Source organism: Vicia villosa, linkage group LG2 (assembly GCF_029867415.1).
Source record: "Vicia villosa cultivar HV-30 ecotype Madison, WI linkage group LG2, Vvil1.0, whole genome shotgun sequence".
NCBI lineage: Eukaryota > Viridiplantae > Streptophyta > Magnoliopsida > Fabales > Fabaceae > Vicia > Vicia villosa.
Window position 1 is genome coordinate 19,741,487 of NC_081181.1, and position 23,642 is coordinate 19,765,128.

At 36.8% G+C, this 23,642-nt stretch overlaps 1 protein-coding gene across 1 annotated transcript; it reads right to left on the reverse strand.

The window, feature by feature from the left end:
* Positions 1 to 3,123: 3,123 nt before the first annotated feature.
* On the reverse strand, positions 3,124 to 9,855 carry LOC131648677 (uncharacterized). The gene is made up of 4 exons (XM_058918412.1): positions 9,295 to 9,855; positions 9,016 to 9,155; positions 4,069 to 4,229; positions 3,124 to 3,635 (listed from the first exon to the last, which is right to left on the reverse strand). Exons 1-4 carry the CDS (start codon positions 9,853 to 9,855, stop codon positions 3,124 to 3,126), a joined length of 1,374 nt encoding a protein of 457 aa, XP_058774395.1.
* Positions 9,856 to 23,642: the final 13,787 nt, after the last annotated feature.

Genomic DNA, 23,642 nt, shown 5'->3' on the forward strand with positions numbered 1-23,642 from the left:
CCTTGTCAGATGATTCCAAAGAAATTAGCTGTTGCAATTTAACTTAATTGGAAGAATAGTCTATTGAAAGTTTAAGAAACAAAAAATTCCGGCACAATTCACTATAAAATAAGAAATGAAATCACTTATAACCTCTAGTAATGAAGTAAGTTGGTTGATACACTTGTTAGTAAATATCCCTTATGGGAAAAAATCGATGCCAATTGTGTTGATAAATTGTGATTATGCTGTAACTATTACAAAAATTAAGAACTAATACTACAATAAGAGAAAACAAATATGTCGTAAGCACCACACTATTGTAGAGTGGATCCTGTTTTCACAAATGAAAACTTATCCAAAACTCAACCAACAAAAAATGACTATTGCAATTAGAATTATGAGTGACTCATAATGGTAAATTGACCTAAATAACCGAAGATCTCAAGAATTAGGTTCAATGGGTAATAATAAGTTGTGAAGTGATATGGGATAAATATGGTATTAAAAATTAAAGAAACATGATTCTTGAAGTGATGAGAGGTTAAGTTTATAAAAAATATTAATGAGGATTGTACTCCATGTTGAGAGGAGTACCTAATGATAAGAATACTCCTGATAAAATCACCAATGTAAATATGGAACCGGAGCTGCTTCATATGGAATTGTAAGCAAAAGTCCTAAAGCATTAATTAAATCGAGATAGACTTGAAGAGCTATTATAACACAATTTTTTCGAGAATTTACCATAAGAAAAATTTGTATGTGGGTCCGATGACAGAGATAAAGTTAATATCGATAATTACTTTTAATAATTCGATATCTTACTCATGCTAAGGTTCGGGTATATCGACACCTTTGTTGATGTACTACTTTAGAGAAGCGTGTGACTCTCTAACTTTGAATATTTTTAATTCATTTGAGGGATTTTTGAAATAAATGAAAATCAATGCAATAATGAATTGAAAAAACTCCCTGAGTTCTCTACATTGGAGAACTTTCACATTTTTCAAGTGTGTATATAGTGCAGGTAGTCTCTTGGAGGTGCCCTCAAGGAGATAGAAATTTTGCAAATGGAGGGAAAAATTAATGTCAATAATTAACACCACATGTATGATTGTAGCAACCGGCTTGACTCGGGCCTAGTCTTAATTTGGTTAATATTATTTTGTTGATACCCGAAACTTTATTTTTTCAAAAGAAAACCTTAAATTTTAAAATTGAGACATCATACTCTTAACATTGACGTATGGTTTACACTCGTGAGCCTCTACTTCATGTTTCCTCATATAACCATTAGTTTCCATAATGGTCAAATGGGTAGAGTCTTCCATTCATGGACCTGTTTTAAATTTTTTTAGTATAAATTAAGAGTTTCACTTAACTTTCTACTCATACACAAACTAATGAGTTTTCTCTCTCTCATCTCTTTTCTACTCTTTGAGTTTTTGAAACTCTTTCTCTCATTTATAATCTTTGAAATTTATGAGTATTTCTCTTATTTTCTTTGGAAATATTTCTCTAAGAAGAATATTTACCTTACAATTTTTTCCTATGCACAAATGTCAGTATTGAGATAATTTCAGTTACAGGCATACAAACTAAAATCAAGAAATAAGGAGCAGAGGAAGGATATAATATTCATATTAGAAGGTGAATATTAGCTCAACTATACAAAATGATTGAGAGTTATCTCTTCTACAAGTTTGAAAATATAGAAGGACGGGAAAGTTAAAGGAGAGAGGATTAACCAATTAATTACAAAATTAACTAACTAATCAACTATCTTAATAGCCCCCCTCAAGCTAAGCATGGTATATGTTGATTATGCCAAGCTTGGAAACAAACTTGTTGAATGCAGCAATGGGCAAGGCTTTAGTGAGAAAATCTGCAAGTTGTTCATGTGTTGAGATAGGGAGTAGTCTAAGCAGTCCTTGTTGAAGCTTTTCACGAATTAGATGACAGTCAATCTCTAGGTGCTTGGCGCGCTTATGGAATACGAGATTTGACGCAATGTGAAGGGCGCTCTGGCTGTCACAATATATGATAGGAAGATTTGAACAAGAGAGTTGAAGCTCTTTCAATAAGTATGTCAGCCTAATCAATTCACAAGTAGCAAAAGAGAGAGCTCTGTATTCAGCTTTAGATAATGATCTTGATATGGTTTGTTGTTTCTTTGCCTGCCATGAGATGAGAGAGGTGCCTAAGAAGAAGCAATAACCATAAATGAACTTACGGGAATCAAGACAACCTGTCCAGTCAACATTTAAATAGCCAAGAATTTGTAGATAAGAGGTTTTGGAGAATAGTAAGCCTCTCCCAAGACAACTCTTTAGGTATCACAGGACACGACAAGGAGCTTGATAGTGAATCACTGTTGGACTGTGCAGAAATTGGCTAACATGCTGAATAGCATATGTGATATCTGGCCTTGTGGTGTTAAGATACAAAAGACGACCAATGAGCCTTCTGTAGGCGCCAATATCATCGAAGGATTTACCACCATCAGCATGTAGCTTGACTGAAGAATCAAGTGGTGTAGCTACAGGTTTCGATCCAATAAGACATGACTCTTGAAGAAGATCAAGGCAATATTTTCTTTGAGATAGAGTGATACCTTCTTTGGACTGAGAAACCTCGAGCCCTAAGAAGTATTTCAACAAGCCAAGATCCTTAATGCTAAAGTTGTTGTCCAAACAAGATTTAATTTTGGAAAATTCTTCCATAGAGTTACCAGCCAAAATTATGTCATCGACATATACCAAGATTGCTGTAAATGTGCTAGGAGTTTTGAGGGTGAACAGAGAATAATCATAAGTAGATTGACTATATCCTTGTTGAATAAGCAGATTAGTTAACTTCTCATACCACTTACGACTGGCCTGTTTTTAACCATACAGACTCTTGTAAATCACCATGCAAAAAGGCATTGTTTAGATCAAGTTGATGTAAAAACCAACCATTTATAGCAGCAGCAGCCAGAAGCATTCTGGCAGTTGTCAACTTTGCTACAGGAGAGAATGCGTCAAAAAAATATAACCCTTCAATTTGATTATACCCCTTAGCCACCAACATGGCCTTATACCTCTCTATGGTCCCATCAGCTTTGTGTTTAACTTTCTATACCCATCTACTTCCTATAGGCTAAACATAAGGTGGCAGGTCAACAATGCTCCAAGTCTTGTTTTTGTGTAATGCTTCTAATTCAGAAGCCATAGCCTTAACCCAATTTTCAGACAAACAAGCCTCTTTGTAATTCTTTGGTTCAACATTATGTATAATGGAAGTAGTGAAAACATGATGAGACTCAGATAAGCGAGAGAGATAATCAAAAGAAGAAATGGGATAAAGTATTTTAGCACTAGAGTTACAAGATCTTTCAGCAGGATCAAGGGAAAAATTGCAGACATAATTTGAAAGGTAAGCAGGAGTATGCTTATTTCTAACAGGTCTACTACTGACATGTTCATCTATATGCTCTACAATATCAGTGTTATCATTATGTTGCTCAACAACATCAGTGGTGTCTATATGCTCTACATCATCCTGACTGTTTGATGTGGAAGGAACAGAAGCAATGTGATTTGGAACCGAGTCATCAGAACTGACTTTAGAATTAATATGCATATGATAGTCCCAAGAAGGATGACGTTCCCCTGAATAAGGAATATATATTCACGATGGATTACATTTTTGGAAATAAAGACATCATGATTATGTATATCAACAAGACAACTCCTTTCATACCATTTTTATATCCAAGGAAAATGCATTTTCTACCGCGAGGTTCAAGTTTAGTTATGTGGATCTGAAGTGTGGAGGCATAAGTCAATGAACCAAAAACCTTGAGACTTTGAATATTGGGAATTTCATGATGCAAAACAAAATGAGGTGATTGATTGTTAAGGACAGGAGTAGGAATCTTATTGATAATGAATATAGCATGCAAAAGAGCATAAGACAAGAATTTCTTAGGAAGTTTAGATTGAAAAAGAAGGGCTCTGCCAACATTTAAAAGGTGTTGATGTTTCCTCTCCACTCTACCATTTTTGTTGTGGAGATTCTACACAACTATTTGATGAACTATACCATTAGTGGCATAAAATTCAGGCATGTTAAACTCAGGGCCATTATCAGTTCTAACAGTTTTGACTCTAGCAGAATACTGTTTTTCAATGAGCTTAACAAAGTTAATGACAAGTTGTCTTGCCTCATATTTGGTTATCATTAAGGTTATCCAGGTATATCTGCTGCAATCATCAACTGCAGTAAGGAAATATGAATGGCCATGGAATGATAATGGCTAATGGTCCCTATATTTCAAAATGTATCATGTCATAAGGATGCAAAAATCTATTTGTGCTATCATTATAAGGGAGTTTTCTTTGTCGAGCACGGTGACAAATGTCACGAACATCTTTATTATTAATGTTGCACGCTCGCGAAAAATGAACAGAGTTGCCACTAATATATTTATCCCATAAGGGAAAGGAATATCAGAAAACCTAAAACAAATAAGAGCAGGGTCTTACGACCAGAGAATCTAGGTACGGGAGTCGGTTACGCAAGGGGAAGGTGCTAGCACCCCTCACGCCCATCGTACTCGATGGTATCCACCTATGTTTGTTTCTATCTAAAGGGTGTGAAACTATGTCTATGTCTAAATGCGAAATGAATGCAAAATGTAGGGAAAAGAAATAATTTTACTCGCACGGGCCCTACCCCGCTGCCTACGTATCCTTTTCAGGAATCAGAGTTACCGTAGCTCTGCTCAAGATTTTTCGTTTGTTTTTGTGTTTTTTAGTTGGGCGGAGTTAACGTTCGCGCTCTTGCATAAGGGGACAGCCTACGATGCGTTCGAGCGGAAATAACATTGCCCTTAAGAAAGAAAAGAGAGAGAGAGAGAATTTGGTTTGTGTCTTTTAGGGTAATTCCATGATGACGAAAACCCACTACAAGACTTCGCACCACTTCCTTACTTTGTTTTAAGTCTGAACCTTTATTAAGAATTTTAAGTGTTTTTGGTTGGTGTTTTTTAAGGGAATTTATTTGTGACTTAGATCATACCAAAAAAGTTTTTTGAATATTTAGAGAACGCACATCGAGGCCTACGCCACAATCGCTTCTCTAAATAGCGGTTAAGAAATACAGAGTTTTTTGAATATTTAGAGAATGCACATCGAGGCCTACGCCACAATCGTTTCTCTAAATAGCGGTTAAGAAATACATCGAGGCCTACGCCTCAATCATTTCTCTTCCGCTAAGTAGGAAAGAACATACATCGGGGCCTACGCCCCAATCATTTCTTTCCTACTACGAAAAGAAAAAAACGGTATGATCCTTATCAGTATTTATTAAGTTTTTTAAGGTTGAAAAAAAAGAAAAAGGAAATGAGAAAGGGAACTAAACCTATTTTCTAATCTAATGTTGTTTTATGTACAAAGAGATTTACCTAAAGTTAACATGCTAATGAAATCGATTCTAAAAGGAGAATACAAATGATATTAGCATAGGCCAAAGTTATAGGCCAAAATCAATGTAAACACAAACATACAAAATTTAGCACAAAAGCATATGAGAAACAAATCAAAATTAAGCGCAAAACATAACCTAAAAAAACTACTATTTTTTTATGAGTTTTTTATGTGGGAAATTCTCAATTAGAGGGACTAAAATTAACTCCTAAATTTATTAACAAGTTATTTACAACGAAGTGTTAAAAACAAAGAAAATTCAAACATCTTACAACAATGATTTATTAAAGGTCTTAAAACAATTAAAAGAAAACAACAAAAATCAAGTCAATTATTCACAATATCTAAACTATCTATACATTGATTTTATGTATTTTTTTATTTGATTTAAAATTGGAATTATGAGCTAAAAAGAAGAAGCTAAAATGAAATTAAAATCTAACTGCGGGGAGGTGCAACAACAATTTCTAAATGAGCTAAAAACAGTTATAAGGCAAATCTGGGCCCAATTCAGGGGTGTAAAGAGCGGAGCGCTCAGGGCCCAAATGCAAGGGATGGTGGTGCGTTAGCGAAGCAGGGGTGTGGTTCCAGAATTGCTATAGGGCCCAAGCACGTGGCCCAACTACACTTTTATTTCACTTATTATTGACTCAGCATTTTTCTTTTATTCAAACAGCAGCAATTATTATTCTTACGTACAGTTTTTAGTGAAATGTAACGTGGCATTAATACACATACATCAATTGGTCACCATCCTCACTTAAATCACTAAAAACAAAATAGAATGAACAACCAATCAAAGCATGACACGGCGTGAGCCAATCATTGGCACCAGATAAGACAAAAACTAATTGAACTGCATGGGCCATTAACACATTGCCACGTAAGAGAACGGAAAAGGAAAAAGAAAATCGCAGACGCCGGAGAGCCACCTCCGGTCGTCTTCCCCGGCGACTCTCACGGTGGCGCACGACTCCACATGTCCAGAAATTCCTAAAACCGCCGCCATTTGACTCGCATTTCCAAGCTGAGTTCGAATATCCCATTAATTTTCCATGATGTTTCCTCTATCGCACAAACCGAGTCCCCTTTGTAAACCCTAACCTCAAGGAAATTAACCAAAACGCAAGATACACACATCAATGCGTTCATTAATCATCATAGGACTCAGATGTATGATTCAAACAGACGAACATGCGTGTAAGATGCAAACGGAATCGAAGCTTTCGAGAATCCAAAAGAATCGAACACAAATACGTCAAGTAACACCGAAGATGCATACACTCTCAACCTTATCACTATTATGCTGAGAAAGGTTTGAAGATTTACCTGTTGACGGATCTTGATTCAAGTCGCAGAGAGAGCCTTACGATTCCTTTGAATGAGACGAAGATGATGATGATGTTGAGCTCTAAGTCTGATCTTGATCTCTGACAGTGCCAAAGCTTGATGAAGCTGATGTTCAGAAGTGAAGCTCGATGATGATGAAGATGGAGATTGAGGATGTAGTGTGTTGTTGATGGCACGGTGGTGCAGTGATGGTGGAGGGTCGAGGAAGAAGATGAAGGTTGCTAATGCTGGTTGAAGGTGGAGGTGATGATGTTGTGAGAGAAGTTAGACCGTGGTGATGATGATGGTGGTGGAGAGTGGTGGTTATGGTGGTTGTAGTGGTGGTGATTGGTTGATGGATGAGGAGTTTGTTAAAGTTTGTTACAAGATGTAACAAACTTTTTGAAGGTGAGTGATGAAGAGAGAGAGACGAAGAGAGAAGAAGAGGGTGAGGAGAGAGTTTTGTATCGAAACCGAGAAAAAGTGAAGTGTGTGTGATTTTGTGAAGGAGATTAGCTTATATAGGGTGGCACATGGAGTGTAGGGTGAGGCCGTCCGTAGGTGATGTTTCTCACATGCTTTTACGTGTGCATGGCTTTGTTGAGTGGTACTGATGAATGGTGTTTGCTGCAGTAGCCAAGATTGAACCCATGTCTTAAGCTAAGAGCAACTCAAGAAGCTCACTTTGTACGCTCATAACTCCTTTTGTGGCTCACCCTTTGGTTCAGTTTTGTGTTTAATGAAAAGAGCGAATGGAGTATAAGAGGTTTGATGTTGGGAGAGTCATGGGATACTGCTTGGAGTTTACTCAAAACACGTGTGAACATCACCTGATATAATTGTTCCTACCGCGCGCATAGCCCTGGTTCTACCAGCTTGATGCCTTGCCAACGATAAGCTAGTCATGGTGCTGACTTTAGGACCTTAGAACTTGTTCATCCCACGTCCAATTTCCATGATTATTTGACTAGTGAATAGAGGGCATGGAGTAGAGTAGGTTAGCACATGGATTGGATTTGGGAGGTGTTTCTAATTGTCTAAAATTGGACTGGAAAATGGCACACCACCTGTTTGGTGAAATGCATGCGTGTGCCCTTAGCTTCTGGCCCATATCAATGGCAATGCACGACTTGGCACAGGGGTGACTTCGAGCCTTTGTATCTCCTTCAATACTCATCCAATTAACTTGCTTCTTGGCTTGTTGAATAGAGGGCATGGCGAAGAGTAGATGCATACCAAGTTTGAGTTTATGGGACTATTTAGTTTCCCTAGAATCAGACCCAAATTAGGCACACCATGTGTTTGTTAAAATGACTGCGCTGCCCCGAATTCTTGCCCAGCCTTATGACTTGTGTTAAATGAAAACTTCCAACTTTGAACCTTAATATCTTTTCAACCAAGCTTCAAATGGAAAAGTGTCCAACTACAAAGTTGTTCTCCTCCATGAGATGAACAATATTGATGTCGAACATTTTCTGAAATAATTCCTTCTGACACGTGTAAACTGATGGTGAAGTGGACTGCTCATCAGACTTTTAAGGCCCAAAATATTTTCTAAGTATGAAAACTTTCCTTTTTTGGTTATTTTTTATTTTTGGTAATTTTTGTCAAACTCCTGATTTTATCCATTCTTTGACTTTTCTTGACCGACTTTCCACCAAAAGTCAATTTTTGAGTGATTGACCTGATTTTGACCCAAAAGTCAATTGTTCTGATTTTTTCTCTGATCTCAATGAAATTCCCGATTAATCAGCTTCTGACTAGTGGAAATCAACTGAACGCTTCCACACAGTCATCATACCATCACTCCTCATAAAATCAGCTCTTGATCAGTGTGTTGACCAAAAATTCAATTGTGTTGACTTTGGTCAGGAAACCCTAATTCAGGATAATCAACTGAACATCAAGCCTGTATTTTCTAACCAATGCTCTGACTTGGAGGTGAGGAAACCCTGATTCAAGAGTGCCCTCAGAAGAATAATGCCACAAGACCAGACGTCAGATCTTTATATTTAATCAGAAGTTCTTTGTGCCAGGAGCTCCTTTTTGGAACAGTAACCATGATATGAATGCATGAATTGGGCCATGACCTAAATGATGTGTGTATATGAATTATAAGCCAGATAAATAAGGGTAGGACAAATTTGGGGTATGAAAATTAACAACAATGAATGGATACAAGGAATGTAAAACAGACAATCTGTTTTGAGACAAGTGTCCTAGCCTAAAATACCATAGGGCATTATCAGGTAAAGAAACAGAATTAACAGAAACATTAGTGGAATTATTAAGGAAGGGCTTATCTTCTACATTTGAGTAATACAAGCCATCCCTCCTATCAGCTGAACCAATCATCATCAAAGATGTGGTGTCCTGAATATAATAATGAGAACCAGCAAACTTGACATTATATTTAGAACCTTCACACAACTTGGATACAGATAACAAGTTTAAGGAGAATTCAGGAATGAAAAAAACATTGGATACAGAAAATTGAAGGGGAAAAAATGACAGTGCCAGAATATTTAGAAAGTAGGAAATGACCATTAGGCAACCTAACATGAATGAGAGGAATAGCAATATAACTTTGGAACCAAGAAATAGATCCACAAATGTGATCACTAGCACCTGAATCAACTATCCAAAAACTAGGGTTATGAATAGGTGAAGGAAGTTGAAAATTATCTGCTAATGAATTAGCAGTACCAACTTGATAAGAAGAGGCACTCATTGTAGCTTGATTAAGGCCAGACTTTTGAATCAATTCCATTAAGGCAGTGAACTGATCTTGAGTCATAGTGGAATTGCCACTCTCCATGTCAAGTGAATTGGAAATAGAATTTGAAGTAGGGCCTTGGTCTCCTCCTTCATAGCTAGCATTATTCACATATATGGAATATTGTTTCTGCATATGGGGTTGAACTCCATGCTTCTTGAAACAATTCTCAACAGTATGATTATTTTTCCCATAAAAGGTACATATTCGAGTACCAGCCTTGGAGAAATTGTGCTTAGAGGGAAACCTTTTGGAGTCAGCAGCATTTATCAATGCTTGAGCTTCATCAGTGGGCATTTGAATCATATTTTGCCTTTCATGTTAGATAACCATGGAAAAGATCTTATTCAAAGGAGGCAACGGTTCCTTCAACAAAATTTAGGATTTAACCACAACAAAATTATCATTCAGGCCAGTCAAAAACCTAATAATGTGTAACTATTTTTGGTTTGATCTAGCACTACGCATAGCTTCACAGGAACATTGAATTCAGCAAGTACACATAGGTAAAGGTAGATATAGGTCAAGTTCTTCCCAAAGAATCTTTAATTCTGAAAAGAATGCAGTTACAAATTTATCTTCTTGTTTTAAACTAAAAATTTCTTGTTGTAATTCAGAAATACGAATGAGATCACCTTGTGAAAATCGTTCTTTGAGATCGTTCCACACATCAACAGCATTTTCAAGAAAAAATGTCGATTGAGCAATAGAATCGGAAAAAGAATTCATAGTCCAAGAATGTACCAACATATTGCAACGATTCCAAGCGCGAAACGAAGGATCGAAAGTATCGATCGGAGGAGTAAGGCTTCCATCAATGAATTCAAGCTTCAATTTTCCACCAAGGGCTCTCTTCATAGAACGCTCCCAATAATGATAATTGGAGCCGGTGAGTTTTGGAGAAACGGTGACTGAGTTAGGACCGTCGCTGGGATGCACAAAGAACGGTGAACTTTGATCGAAAACAGGAATTGGTGGTTGAACATGCGGAGGTGTTGTCATACCCTAAATTTTACCCCCCTGAGATGTCACACCTCAAAACATTTCATCAAACTCAAGACAGGTACTCAGAGCAGTCACTTGTTTATCTGGTACTCAATCGAGGGTGCTCAAGGACAAAGGAGTTTAGGAAAAGGATCAATCAATATGAGAATAACCTCTAATACAATCATGGGACTCAAATGATTCATTTATCCACCTATGTTGATTAGACATCATTCATCAGGGCTCAGGTTTACTCAGGACACCAGACTAGGGTTTTGAGCCCATCAAGGACTGAAATCAGGGACCACATTTGGGAAACCCTAAAAAGCTACAGGACATCACTCAAAGGATTCAATCATCTTCAAATGATCCATATAACAATATCCACTGGGCATTGTACCTCAATTCAAGATCTACAATCATCAATTTCATCTGGTCGACAATTAGGGTTTTAGACCTAATTCACCTGGACAGTTGACTTTTAATCAGGACATGGATCCACAACTCAAAACATGGCTTAAGAACTTCTATTACCTCAATATAATCCATTCATATCACTCATTTGAGGAGGAGAACTTGATTCATCACAAAAGTCCAAGATTTCACTTCATCTGAAAAAAGTCAACTGTACAAGATCCCCTTTGACTTTTAGGGTTTTGGATCAAACCATGAATTTTAAGGATCAATATCATCAATATATGATTATTGAAGTCCTTTGACCAAGAAAAATCAAGGAAATTCATCAAGGATCAAAAAGTCAACAAAAAGTCAAACTAGTGCATTTTTGACCTAGTTCATGGATCTCAAAATTTCACCTACACAACTCAAAAAACTTCCAACATGAAAGTTGTAGATCTCACAAAATAAAACAACTTCTCACAATGGAAATTTTTTCAAGAGATCAATCATTTAAGAGATATAAGCTTTGGAAGTTATAGGTCATAAAAACTTAGAAAAAATTCTAAGTGTTTTTAACCTAGTTTTCTTCAAAATTTGGGCATATTTTACACAATTTTCCCAAGTGATTTTGAAGAAACTCCAAACTAATGAATTGAAGTACATGTTAAGGGCTTTCCAAATTGTGCTCAACCTTCTCCAAATTCATTTGAGCTAGGAGTTATGATGGTTCAAAGTTGGGCTCATGAAGTAAAATTATAGGTCATGTACCATTTTGAAACTTTGCAAATTTGTGCAAATGACTCAACTAATTGATGCTACATGACCCATAACATATCATTAGAGATACCATACATTCATTTTCACCATGGCATAAGGATTAGAGAATATTCCCAAAACAAGAACTTGTGATTATGTAATGATTACATTTGGGAAATTTATGGCCATGTGGTGAATCATCAAAGGCATCTCTTCCCAACCAATTAGGACTCTTCTCTGCATCAGAATTGTCCCCTAAGATCAGAAGAGATCAATGGATGGGGAGCTAGCTCGAATTTGCAATCATTGCATTTTGGAGATTCCTTGAATTTCTTCATGGCTAAGAAACCAAAGTGACTTCACTAAGCAAGCTTACTATCTCCAATTGCTCTGAACTTTTTGCCTATAAATTGAAGAGCATACCTCAGTAATAGGGCACACCAAAGCAACTCCAATTCTTGCTTTCTCCTTCCTTCCCTCATGCTTATGGTTTTCAAAAGTTCTTTGGCAAGAAGAATCAAATTCTTCAAACCAGAGCTCTTCTTTTGAAAGTAAGCCTTCTAACATCTCAAGGAGGTTCATTAGAAGTGATCCAAGCACCTGGATCACTTCTGTAAGTGGAAAAACGCCATAGCCACTTTCACTTTGGAGCTTAAGCAGTTGGAGGTCTGTAGAACAATACAGAGGGTGTCAAACAAGTCCAAGCATTCAAACACGTTCCTTAGGGTGTACTGAAGCTATCCAGATGGTTGCAGCCTATCTGTAAGTGCAGAATCACAATCTCCCATTTTTACTTGAAGCTCAAATAGGAGGGGTCGGGTAGAGCAATTCTGAAGCATTCAAGTTGCAATAAGTATTCAATTAGCATCACTGAGTCCCCAGGAAGCTTTTGTGATCATTTGTCCATAGCCAGAAGCCCTCCACCATAGCCATCGACCTCCACTTTCAGAGGTATTTTTTCAAACTCTAACACTCTTATTTAAGTACTCTTTGCAATATATCTCGATACCAATTCATTCAGCATCATCAGAGGATTAAAAACCCTCTATCATCATTCATTTATTCTTAAGCATCATCATTTAATTTTAAAATTAGGGTTTATGTGTTATTCGTGTTTCATGAAGAATTAGATAGTTGTAGTTAATATAAATCAATATTAGTTACATATCTGGATTCGTTAGGAAATTTAGAACGGATGTCATGTTTACATCATCCCATTTGGTTGAGAGATGAGCAAGTTCTGAAATTCAAAAATTGAAGAGCTTAAGGTTGAAGACGGAGATGGTGGTGGCGCCTGTAACACCCTTCTAAACCCCGCGGAAATTAATAAAATAATTCAGAGTAAAACATGAAAACAAGGGTGCCACAATTCAATTTAAAACAAATTATCATAAATCAATTGTCATGCTTCACTTAGGGGAAAATCATCCATTTAACAAAATCATGTTTCTATACAGCGGAACATTAATCAACAGATAAGCATAACATCATCTATGCAATATCTCACAAAATTACTCCAATAACAACAAAATAGAGTATCATCATAAACTCTAAACTAACGTTCCCCCAGTGTTACAATATCAGAGCATGACACCGACGCTATACTAAATAAACTGACTCATGAGCTAATCCTCACCGAGCCAAAAGCCGCTACTCGCCAATCTGAAATCATCAAAGTAAGGGTGAGTCTCATTCACAATTAACAAATGTTATCGAATCATAAACAATAACACGTCATAGTCACATTATTCATCCAATTTCATTATATTCAGATTGTCAGGAAGTACTCATCAACACACAACAACAAATAGAATACATTACCAAGAGACAACACCATAATTCATCCAAACAAATCATAACCATTATACAATCATCACATATTATAACATTGGACAATCTTCCATTCATGTTATAATAACACAAGTAACCTAATGCAAATGCAACTATATGCATGTGGTACCAAAATCTGGGATAACCCAACTCACCGATCCACCATCGTCAAGGATACGGCAACACCCACTCACTAATTCCACACAATGGGAATTGGCTACCACTGATCCACCATCGTCAAGGATCAGCCACATAATGATTATGAATGCATGTATCAACCATAACATGCTTATCACCCACATAAATCAACCAAATGTCATAATCATCAACCACCACAATAATCAATAGCCATACACAGTTATGCTATTTCTCAACCACAATAAAATACATATTTTACATCAACAATATATGTATAACAAACATCAATTATACCCACAACATCATAACAGGTAAATCATTCATTATACAGTGCAACAACGATAACACCCCTCACAATCGTGTACCAAGTACAACAAAGCAACTCATCAACGACAGAGTATTTACCTCATCATTCCTCAAAACACATGATAACCATATTTACCATGAACAACACCCATTTGCACAATTAACAGAAGCAACCATATTATCACAACATACATCATTGCACATATTCAATTATGCACACAACAACCATTGCACCTCATCAGCTATGCAAAACCAGAATAAACCACTTTTGAAGAAAATGATACTTTTTAAAATAAAATCAAGTTGTTATTGTTTTATTCGTTTCATATGGTAGAACATTCAATTTAAGGAACAACGTCCAAAACGGCGTCTAAAACGGACTTACGGTTTGAAAGTTACACATCTTTAACTTTTTACAAGAAAACAGTTATCGCTACAGCACGCGGCGCAACCAGAGTTCGCGGCGCGACCTGAAGCATACAAACACGTTCGCGGCGCCAACCTATGCACGCGGCGCGATGCGAGAAAACAAGTACGCCTTCGCGGCGCGCACCTACCTTCGCGGCGCGAACTGGCAAAAGTCAGAGCTTTCATCGCATTTGACAGCATTACGGGATTTACCCCAAAATCCCCAAAACCAAACCAAGTTATGTTATGAACCTCAAATACCACCATATCAGCCACATACATGTTATAACACAAATATAACACCCAAGGAGGATCATTTAATCATCATAACAATCCTATAATCATACAATTCATCAAATCATACAATTCCCCTCAAAATCATCCCAAAACCCCAATCCATCATACAACCAATTGACACAAACAATGCATCTAAATCAGTCCTATTATCTACAATACGATAAAAGATATTAACCGGAAGAGTCCCCCCTTACCTTAGCCAAAGATCTTGATTAGCCCTCTTCCTCTTTTGTTCCTCTTTCACGTATCAGCTTTCCAATCTCTCATCTCCTCTGCTCTGCTTTTCACGTTCCTTTTTCCTTTTTCCCAATTTTCCTTATTTCCTTTATTTTATGAAAACATAAAATAGTTAGTAATGGGCTTACTCCCTTAGCACCCCCATACTACTAATCTCACCATTCTAGCCCAATGGCCCTTAATCCATAATTTTCCAATAATTCAACAAAATACCAAATAATTCTAAATAATAATTTAATTTCCGATTAAATTAAAATTAGAAAATATGGGGTGTTACAACTCTCCCCCACTAAAAGAGTTTTCGTCCTCGAAAACATACCTCAAGTAACCAACTCGTATAAGAGTCCTTCACCTGAGTCTCCAGCTCTCAATTAACATTACCATCAGTCAATCCCCAAAAATCCATCTGACATAACCAACAGGAAACATGTTTCATACATTCAAATCCCAGTTCTTGCGTCGCATTTGACTATCCAAAAGTATACCACTCGCTTTATCTCCAAAAAGGTTAACAACAACAGAACATTGAGGTACAACCTATACAATACACTCAACCAACGAGTAATACAATTACACAATTTATAGTATGATCACACTTGATCAACAATACAGTAATGGATCCCTTCTACCAAACATACCAACCTTAGACACGCTTTTCCATCTGAGCGATAAGGTAATACTTACACTTTTCACCAACCGCTTCCTTCAAGAAACTCAATACTCATATTCCTATACCATTGAATTCCAATTATCTGACTCCTCTTAAATCACACCAGTAATTATCCAACACGTTACATTCCGCTTTTTCCGCACTACTCTGACTACTCATCACAATCATCTATACCAAATAGAGTTCTGAGTTTTACCCGATTCCGGCTCTCTTTACTCATTCGTTTCAAGAATCATTCTCCCTCATTCATGGTACTAATCTACCATTTAGCAATCCTTACTCGCATCCAACGAACCAATTCCTGATTTACTTCCTCTATTTAAACATCCTAACCATCAGAACAAGTACACACTCATCAGCCTCAGTATACCATCGCTTACAAAAAGCTCAACTAAGTCACGCTCTCTACTAAGAATCAAATCAACTCCGTCCTTCATAGAGTGTAATTCCTCATTATATATGGAATTTACAATATCACCTCAATAACAGCACAAAATTATTACAGCATCATATATTATCAATCCTTCGTTTTAATTTCGCCGAATACATACTCGTTAACTACGTACAACCGTAATAACATATTCATCATCTCGGCAATTATTCAAAAGAGTTATAATTCTTCGACACGACATCCTCATATCCACTGGATTCTAAATCCAACATATAGATCAATATATATTCTCTATGTAGGCTTCCGACATATTAATTCCTCACTTGCCACAAGTAGTACTCATAACACTACTCTACATCACACTTTTGCTGTGCGACTCCGATTACTCGTCTTAAGTCACCGTCCAATATGTTGCACTCTTTCATATTCACTTCTTCATAAGTCCACACAACATAGTGAGTGATTATTCTCGCGGCTTAGTATTCATTACATCTTATACCATTAAGGTAACAAAACAAGTTCATCTCATTTATATGATTTCCGTCTACTACCAACAAGAGATTAAGGGTGATCAAGTCCTAAATTTGTCAATAGATAGTTAAAAATCATATTTAAGCATAAACCGTCGTTACTACATAATAGTGTCCATTTCCGAGTTTGCACCCAAACTCATTAACATCGTCATCGTTCAATAATTCACTACGGTGTCCTTCTTCTGGAATATTCTTCCGAAGCTCAAAACATCAGTTACACAAATCCAATCACTCAAGCTCATTACACCGTTCTCGTCGATTCTGAATTCACCGCCTTTACCTAGGTAATTCAAAGTCAACCTATGGATCAACTCACATCATCTTGCTGACCTTCTCTAATCTCGTCAAGAATACCACTAGTCATATTTATCATACCCAAGCTAACACTATTTGAAGTGCCGTCACATACTAACTCAAGTCTCAAAATTGTCCAATTAAATCCAACTAATTCACCATTAGTACCGACATATTTAAAGACTTCCTACTCAACACAATGGCACAACATTCATAACTCGTGGTTTTAATCCAAATTCTATTACATCCTTCACGCCCAATTATCATCCCACTCGGAATCTCAACAAATTCTCCCTCACGTCAACAATGTTAGAAATTCCCTACAATCCTTCTTTTATACTTATCGTTACCTTGCCATCACAAATACGATTCCAAGGGTTCTAAAGTTTGTCCCATCTTTACTACTAATTTACTCATTCACTAAAATCCATCGGTATTCAAATCATCTTTGTGACCGAACATCTCATCGACTTATTCATCAACAACATGTTCTACTCCACGTCGTTTCAAACAATCGCGGTAGTAGGCATTCTTATTCAACAAGTTTCACGCTTCTATAACCGACTTCAGAACCTCTCCTCATAGGGTCACTCTACCGTATTTATAACTCTTCCATAAATTAGAACACAATCCCTCCTCCTCGTAGGTTCAAACGGCACATTAATCCGACACTCGGAACCCAAGATATGAATTTTCCAATCATTGTCCGAAAATGCAACACTGACATCATGCAGCGACACTCTATACGATATATCCAAAACTCTTCAATTGGTAAATTCAATTCTTAAAATTACTTCTCAAAAAAACCTTCCAAGTATGAAGGATAGAAAAACACTTAGAAAGGGGGGGATTGAATAAGTGTGACTTTAAATCTTGGACGATAAAAATAAATTGCACAATTATTTTTATCCTGGTTCGCTGTTAACGAAGCTACTCCAGTCCACCCCCGCAGAGATGATTTACCTCAACCTGAGGATTTAATCCACTAATCGCACGGATTACAATGGTTTTCCACTTAGTCCACGACTAAGTCTTCTAGAGTATTCTGATCACAACTTGATCACTCCAGGAACAACTGCTTAGACAACTTCTAAGACTTTTCTAGAGTCTACTGATCAACACGATCACTCTAGGCTTAGTTCACTCCTAAGACTTCCCTAGAGTATTCTGATCAACACGATCACTCTAGTTCCTTAAAACTTAATGTAATCAATTCTAAGAGTTTACAAATGCTTCTTAAAAGCGATAATCACAACTGTGATATTTCTCTTAACGTTTAAGCTTAATCTCACTAAAATATTACAACAGCAATGTAGTGAGCTTTGATGAAGATGAAGATTCTGAGTTTAGATTTGAACAGCGTTTCAGCAAGTTTGATATAAGTTGTTTTGGTGCAGAATCGTTAACCTTGCTTCTCATCAGAACTTCATATTTATAGGCGTTGAGAAGATGACCGTTGAGTGCATTTAATGCTTTGCGTGTTCCGTACAGCATTGCATTTAATGTTATACGCTTTTGTCAACTACCTCGAGCCTTGTTCACGCTGTGTCTACTGACGTTGCCTTTAGTAGCTTTAACGTTCCTTTTGTCAGTCAGCGTAGTCTGCCACGTGTACTTCCTTCTGATCTGATGTTTGTGAATACAACGTTTGAATATCATCAGAGTCAAACAGCTTGGTGCATAGCATCTTCTGATCTTCTGACCTTGAAGTGCTTCTGAGCGTGATACCATCTTCTGATCTTCAGTGCTTCTGATCTCATGTTCTTCTGATGCTTCCATAGACCCATGTTCTGATTCTGCTTCGACCATCTTCTGATGTCTTGCCAGACCATGTTCTGATGTTGCATGCTGAACCATTTGAGACACAACTTCTGAGCGCTGAATTATGCGTACTCTTTATATATATTTCCTGAAAGGGAAATTGCATTGGATTAGAGTACCATATTATCTTTAAGCAAAATTCATATTATTGTTATCATCAAAACTAAGATAATTGATAAGAACAAATCTTGTTCTAACAATCTCCCCCTTTTTGATGATGACAAAAACATATATAAATGATATGAATTTGCGATCAGAAAGAGTAGACGGCAAAAGACAAATTACACAGCTATAGCATAAGCATATGAATATGTCTCCCCCTGAGATTAACAATCTCCCCCTGAGATAAATAATCTCCCCCTGAAATAAATACTCGAAGAACTTTGATAAAAGACTTCCCTGATTATTTCGGTAGAGACGATCATATAAGCTTCTGTCTTCAGAGAATTCATAGCTTCTGACTTCTGCTTCCATTGGACAGCTTCAGAACTTGAATTTCTTTAGATCCTTAGAACACTCACAGCTTCTTATTCCTGCTTCCATCGTGGACAGCTTCAGAACTTGAATTTCTTTGATCTTCAGAACATTCACAGCTTCTGATTTCTGCTTCCATTCAGGACAGCTTCAGAACTTGAGTTTTCTGGATCTTTTAGAACATTCACATCTTCTGATTTCTGCTTCCCTCGGATAGCTTCAGAACTTTGAATGTCTACCAATCATCACTTCATGCTAGATTTGTATCAGAACATTGTTGAATGTACCAGAGCATCATCAGAGCATCTCTACATCCTGAAATGTTACAGAACAAAAAACTAAACGACAAAAGTCAGCATGAACGAGTTTGAACATAAAATGTATGTTTGAACACATTATATGTATCAGAGCCATATAGGCTGAAATAATGTATCAGAGCAAATAATGTATCAGAGCCATAACATTATATGTATCAGAGCAAATAGAATTTTGTCAGAACAGGATAGACAATGATATTCAAATTCTATTATCAGTGCTTCTGATTCATTCTTCTTTCTTGCTTCTGATCTCTGAAGCTTGACAGCACTCAGCTTGCTTCAGTTTCCAAGAGCTTATTCCTTTTACAGAATAACGCTTCTTATGGTTTTGCTTCTGGTGTTTGCTTCTGAAGATTCACTTCACTTCTCTGTACCTACAAAACACTTAAACCATATAGAACTTGCAGTTCTTGTTAGTGAATGTGTGGGAGCCTTACCCAGCAACTGATAGATTTAATCAAATCATTTATCATTTATCTTCTCCCCCTTTTTGTCATAACATCAAAAAGAATATTTAAAAAGATTCAGATGCAAAAAACAACAAAAGAAAACATTTACTGGAATGTAAAACACAAAGAAACTTTTCATTGATAATCAAAAGATATTACAAAAGGTTCCTATGTTTAACAAGATGAAAAACATTCCTAGCAAGTACAAAGTAGAATTTCCAAAGAGGAAATGACTACAAAAATTAAAAAAAACAACATTCGGTCAAGAAACTCAACATAGAAGTTGAGCATATCTTCCTAAAACTCAAGAAAGTCTTCTGTCTTTGGATGAAAGTTGATAACAACATCAAAGAAGAGTCTGACTTGAGCGGTATTAGAAGAGCCATCCCGAGATGCACAGAGATCTGTCGCCTTTGAGTCATGGAGCTTCAACAGGCTTAGGGTGAACGCTAGGTTTTGAGAGAAGAAATGAAAAACGAGAGAGAGAGAGAGAAAAAAAAACTTTAAGAGGAAAACAAAGAGATAGGAAACCAAAAACCATTTTGAAGAGTATTTAAAAGAAAATAAAGTGAAACGAATGATGACTAGCATTTAATGTTACGTGACGTGAGGAGAGATAATAAAGACAAATGAGGTGACTAGCACAGTTACCTATGGTCGGCGTCCCTTCAACTGCACGCGCGTTTATCCATGAATAGTAACGACAGGTTTACCATCCCGAGATAAAACGTAACAGCTGTTTTGCTTTAAAAGAGGTTCTGAATCAACTTAGACAATGAAACGTTAGTAATAACCGAATCATAATTTCTAAAAGATTTTAATCAGAACTTCTGATATATAAAAAATAATCCATGTTCATTTCAGAAGTTACTCATACATAAGAACTTCTCATCTGCTCATTCTGGGCATAAATCCATACTGATGTTCTTCAGAATGAACATAAACCTATCTTCAGCCAGGGGTTTTGTAAAGATATCAGCCCATTGATGGTCTGTATCAACAAAGTTTAAAGAAATAACACCCTTCTGAACATAGTCCCTTATGAAATGATGTTTAATCTCAATATGTTTAGCTTTTGAATGAAGAATAGGATTCTTAGATAAACATATAGCAGAAGTATTATCACAGAATATAGGAATGTTACTCTCAAATATCTGATAATCTTCCAACTGACTCTTCATCCAGAGCATCTGTGTACTACAGCCAGCAGCAGCGACATATTCTGCTTCTGTTGTTGATAGAGCAATAGTTGCTTGCTTCTTGCTATACCAAGAGATCAAATGACTTCCAAGAAATTGGCAACTTCCTGAAGTACTTTTTCTTTCAATTCTGTCTCCAGCATAGTCAGCATCACAGAATCCTACTAAGTTGTATTCTTTAGATTTTCTGTAAACTAAACCAACATTAGTAGTACCTTTCAGATACCTTAGAATTCTCTTAACAGCAGTTAAATGAGATTCTCTAGGATCTGATTGGAATCTAGCACACAAACAAACACTGAACAGAATGTCAGGTCTAGAAGCAGTCAAATATAGAAGAGATCCAATCATACCTCTGTATAACTTCTGATCTACCTTCTTACTTACCTCATCCTTACCTAGGATGCATGTTGGATGCATAGGAGTTTTGGCTTCTTTGCAGTCCAGAAGATTAAACTTCTTCAGAAGTTCCTTCACATACTTGGTTTGGTGAACATATGTTCCTTCTAATGTTTGATTTATTTGTATTCCAAGGAAATACTTGAGTTCTCCCATCATGCTCATTTCAAACTCAGCCTGCATAGACTTAGCAAACTCCTTTCCAAGTGTAGCATTAGATGTTCCAAAAATAATATCATCTACATATATTTGACAGATTAAAATATCCTTTTCAAAGGTTTTACAAAAGAGAGTAGTGTCCACTTTTCCTCTAGTGAAACCATTATCTAGAAGGAAAGAACTTAAGCGTTCATACCAAGCTCTGGGAGCCTGTTTCAATCCATACAATGATTTCTTAAGTTTAAAAACATGATTAGGGGACATAGAGTCTTCAAAACCAGGAGGTTGATGGACATAAACTTCTTCATCTATATAACCATTTAAGAAGGCACTCTTGACATCCATCTGATAAAGAGTGATGTTATGCTGAGTGGCAAATGAAATTAATAGACGAATAGATTCTAACCTGGCCACTGGTGCAAAGGTTTCTGTATAATCAATCCCTTCTTGCTGACTATAACCCTGAGCCACCAGTCTGGCTTTGTTCCTTACCACTTCACCTTTCTCACTGAGCTTGTTTCTGAAGACCCATTTTGTACCAATTATATTGAATCCATCTGGTCTAGGAACAAGATCCCAAACATCATTCCTTGTAAACTGATTCAGTTCTTCTTGCATAGCAATTATCCAGTCTGGATCTTCTAGAGCATGATCAACAGAAGTTGGCTCGATTAAAGATACAAGACCTAATTGACAGTCTGCATTGTTCTTAAGGAATGCTCTTGTTCTGATTGGATCATCCTTCTTTCCAAGAATGACATCTTCTGAATGACCAGAGATGAGTCTGGATGATCTTCTGACAGATGGTTCTTCAGAAATACTTAGATCCTCCAGAGAAGCTGAAACTTGATCTTCAGATTCTTTGCTTCTGAGAAGCTCTGCTTCTGATGCGTTGCTTCTTGGCTCAACAACTTCTGATATATCAATATCACAATCTGCAAAATTATCAAACTGCTTTGGTTTTTCAGAACCAAGCTTATCATCAAACCTGATATTGATTGATTCTTCCACAATCAATGTTTCAGTATTGTATACTCTGTAGCCTTTTGAGCGTTCAGAATATCCAAGAAGAAAACATTTTTGAGCTTTGGAATCAAACTTACCAAGACGATCTTTAGTGTTCAGAATAAAACATACACATCCAAAAGGATGGAAATATGAAATGTTGGGCTTTCTATTCTTCCACAATTCATAGGGAGTCTTATTTAGAATAGGTCTGATAGAGATTCTATTCTGAATATAGCATGCAGTGTTTATTGCTTCTGCCCAGAAATGCTTAGCCATATTGGTTTCATTGATCATGGTTCTGGCCATTTCTTGCAGAGTCCTATTCTTTCGTTCTACAACCCCATTTTGCTGTGGAGTTCTAGGACAAGAGAAATCATGGGCAATACCATTTTCTTTGAAGAACTCTTCAAAGGATCTGTTCTCAAATTCACCACCATGATCACTTCTGACCTTTATGATTTTACACTCTTTTTCAGATTGAATCTGAATGCAGAAATCAAAGAACACTGAATGAGTCTCATCCTTGTGTTTCAAGAATTTTACCCATGTCCAGCGGCTATAATCATCTACGATGACTAATCCATATTTCTTTCCTCTGACAGATGCTGTTTTGACTGGTCCAAACAGATCAATGTGCAAGAGTTCTAATGGCCTTGAGGTAGAAACAACATTCTTAGACTTGAATGCAGGTTTGGAGAACTTGCCCTTCTGACATGCTTCACAAAGAGCATCTGATTTGAATTTCAGATTAGGGAGTCCTCTGACCAGATCCAGTTTGTTAATCTGAGAAATCTTTCTCAAACTAACATGACCTAATCTCCTGTGCCAGACCCACTGCTCTTCAGAAACAGACATAAGACAGGTCACCTTCTGACTCAAAAGATCTTGCAGATCTGTCTTATAAATGTTGTTCTTCCTCTTGCCTGTAAATAGGATTGAGCCATCCTTCTGATTTACAGCCTTGCAAGACTTTTGATTGAAGATTATATCATAACCATTGTCACTTAATTGACTG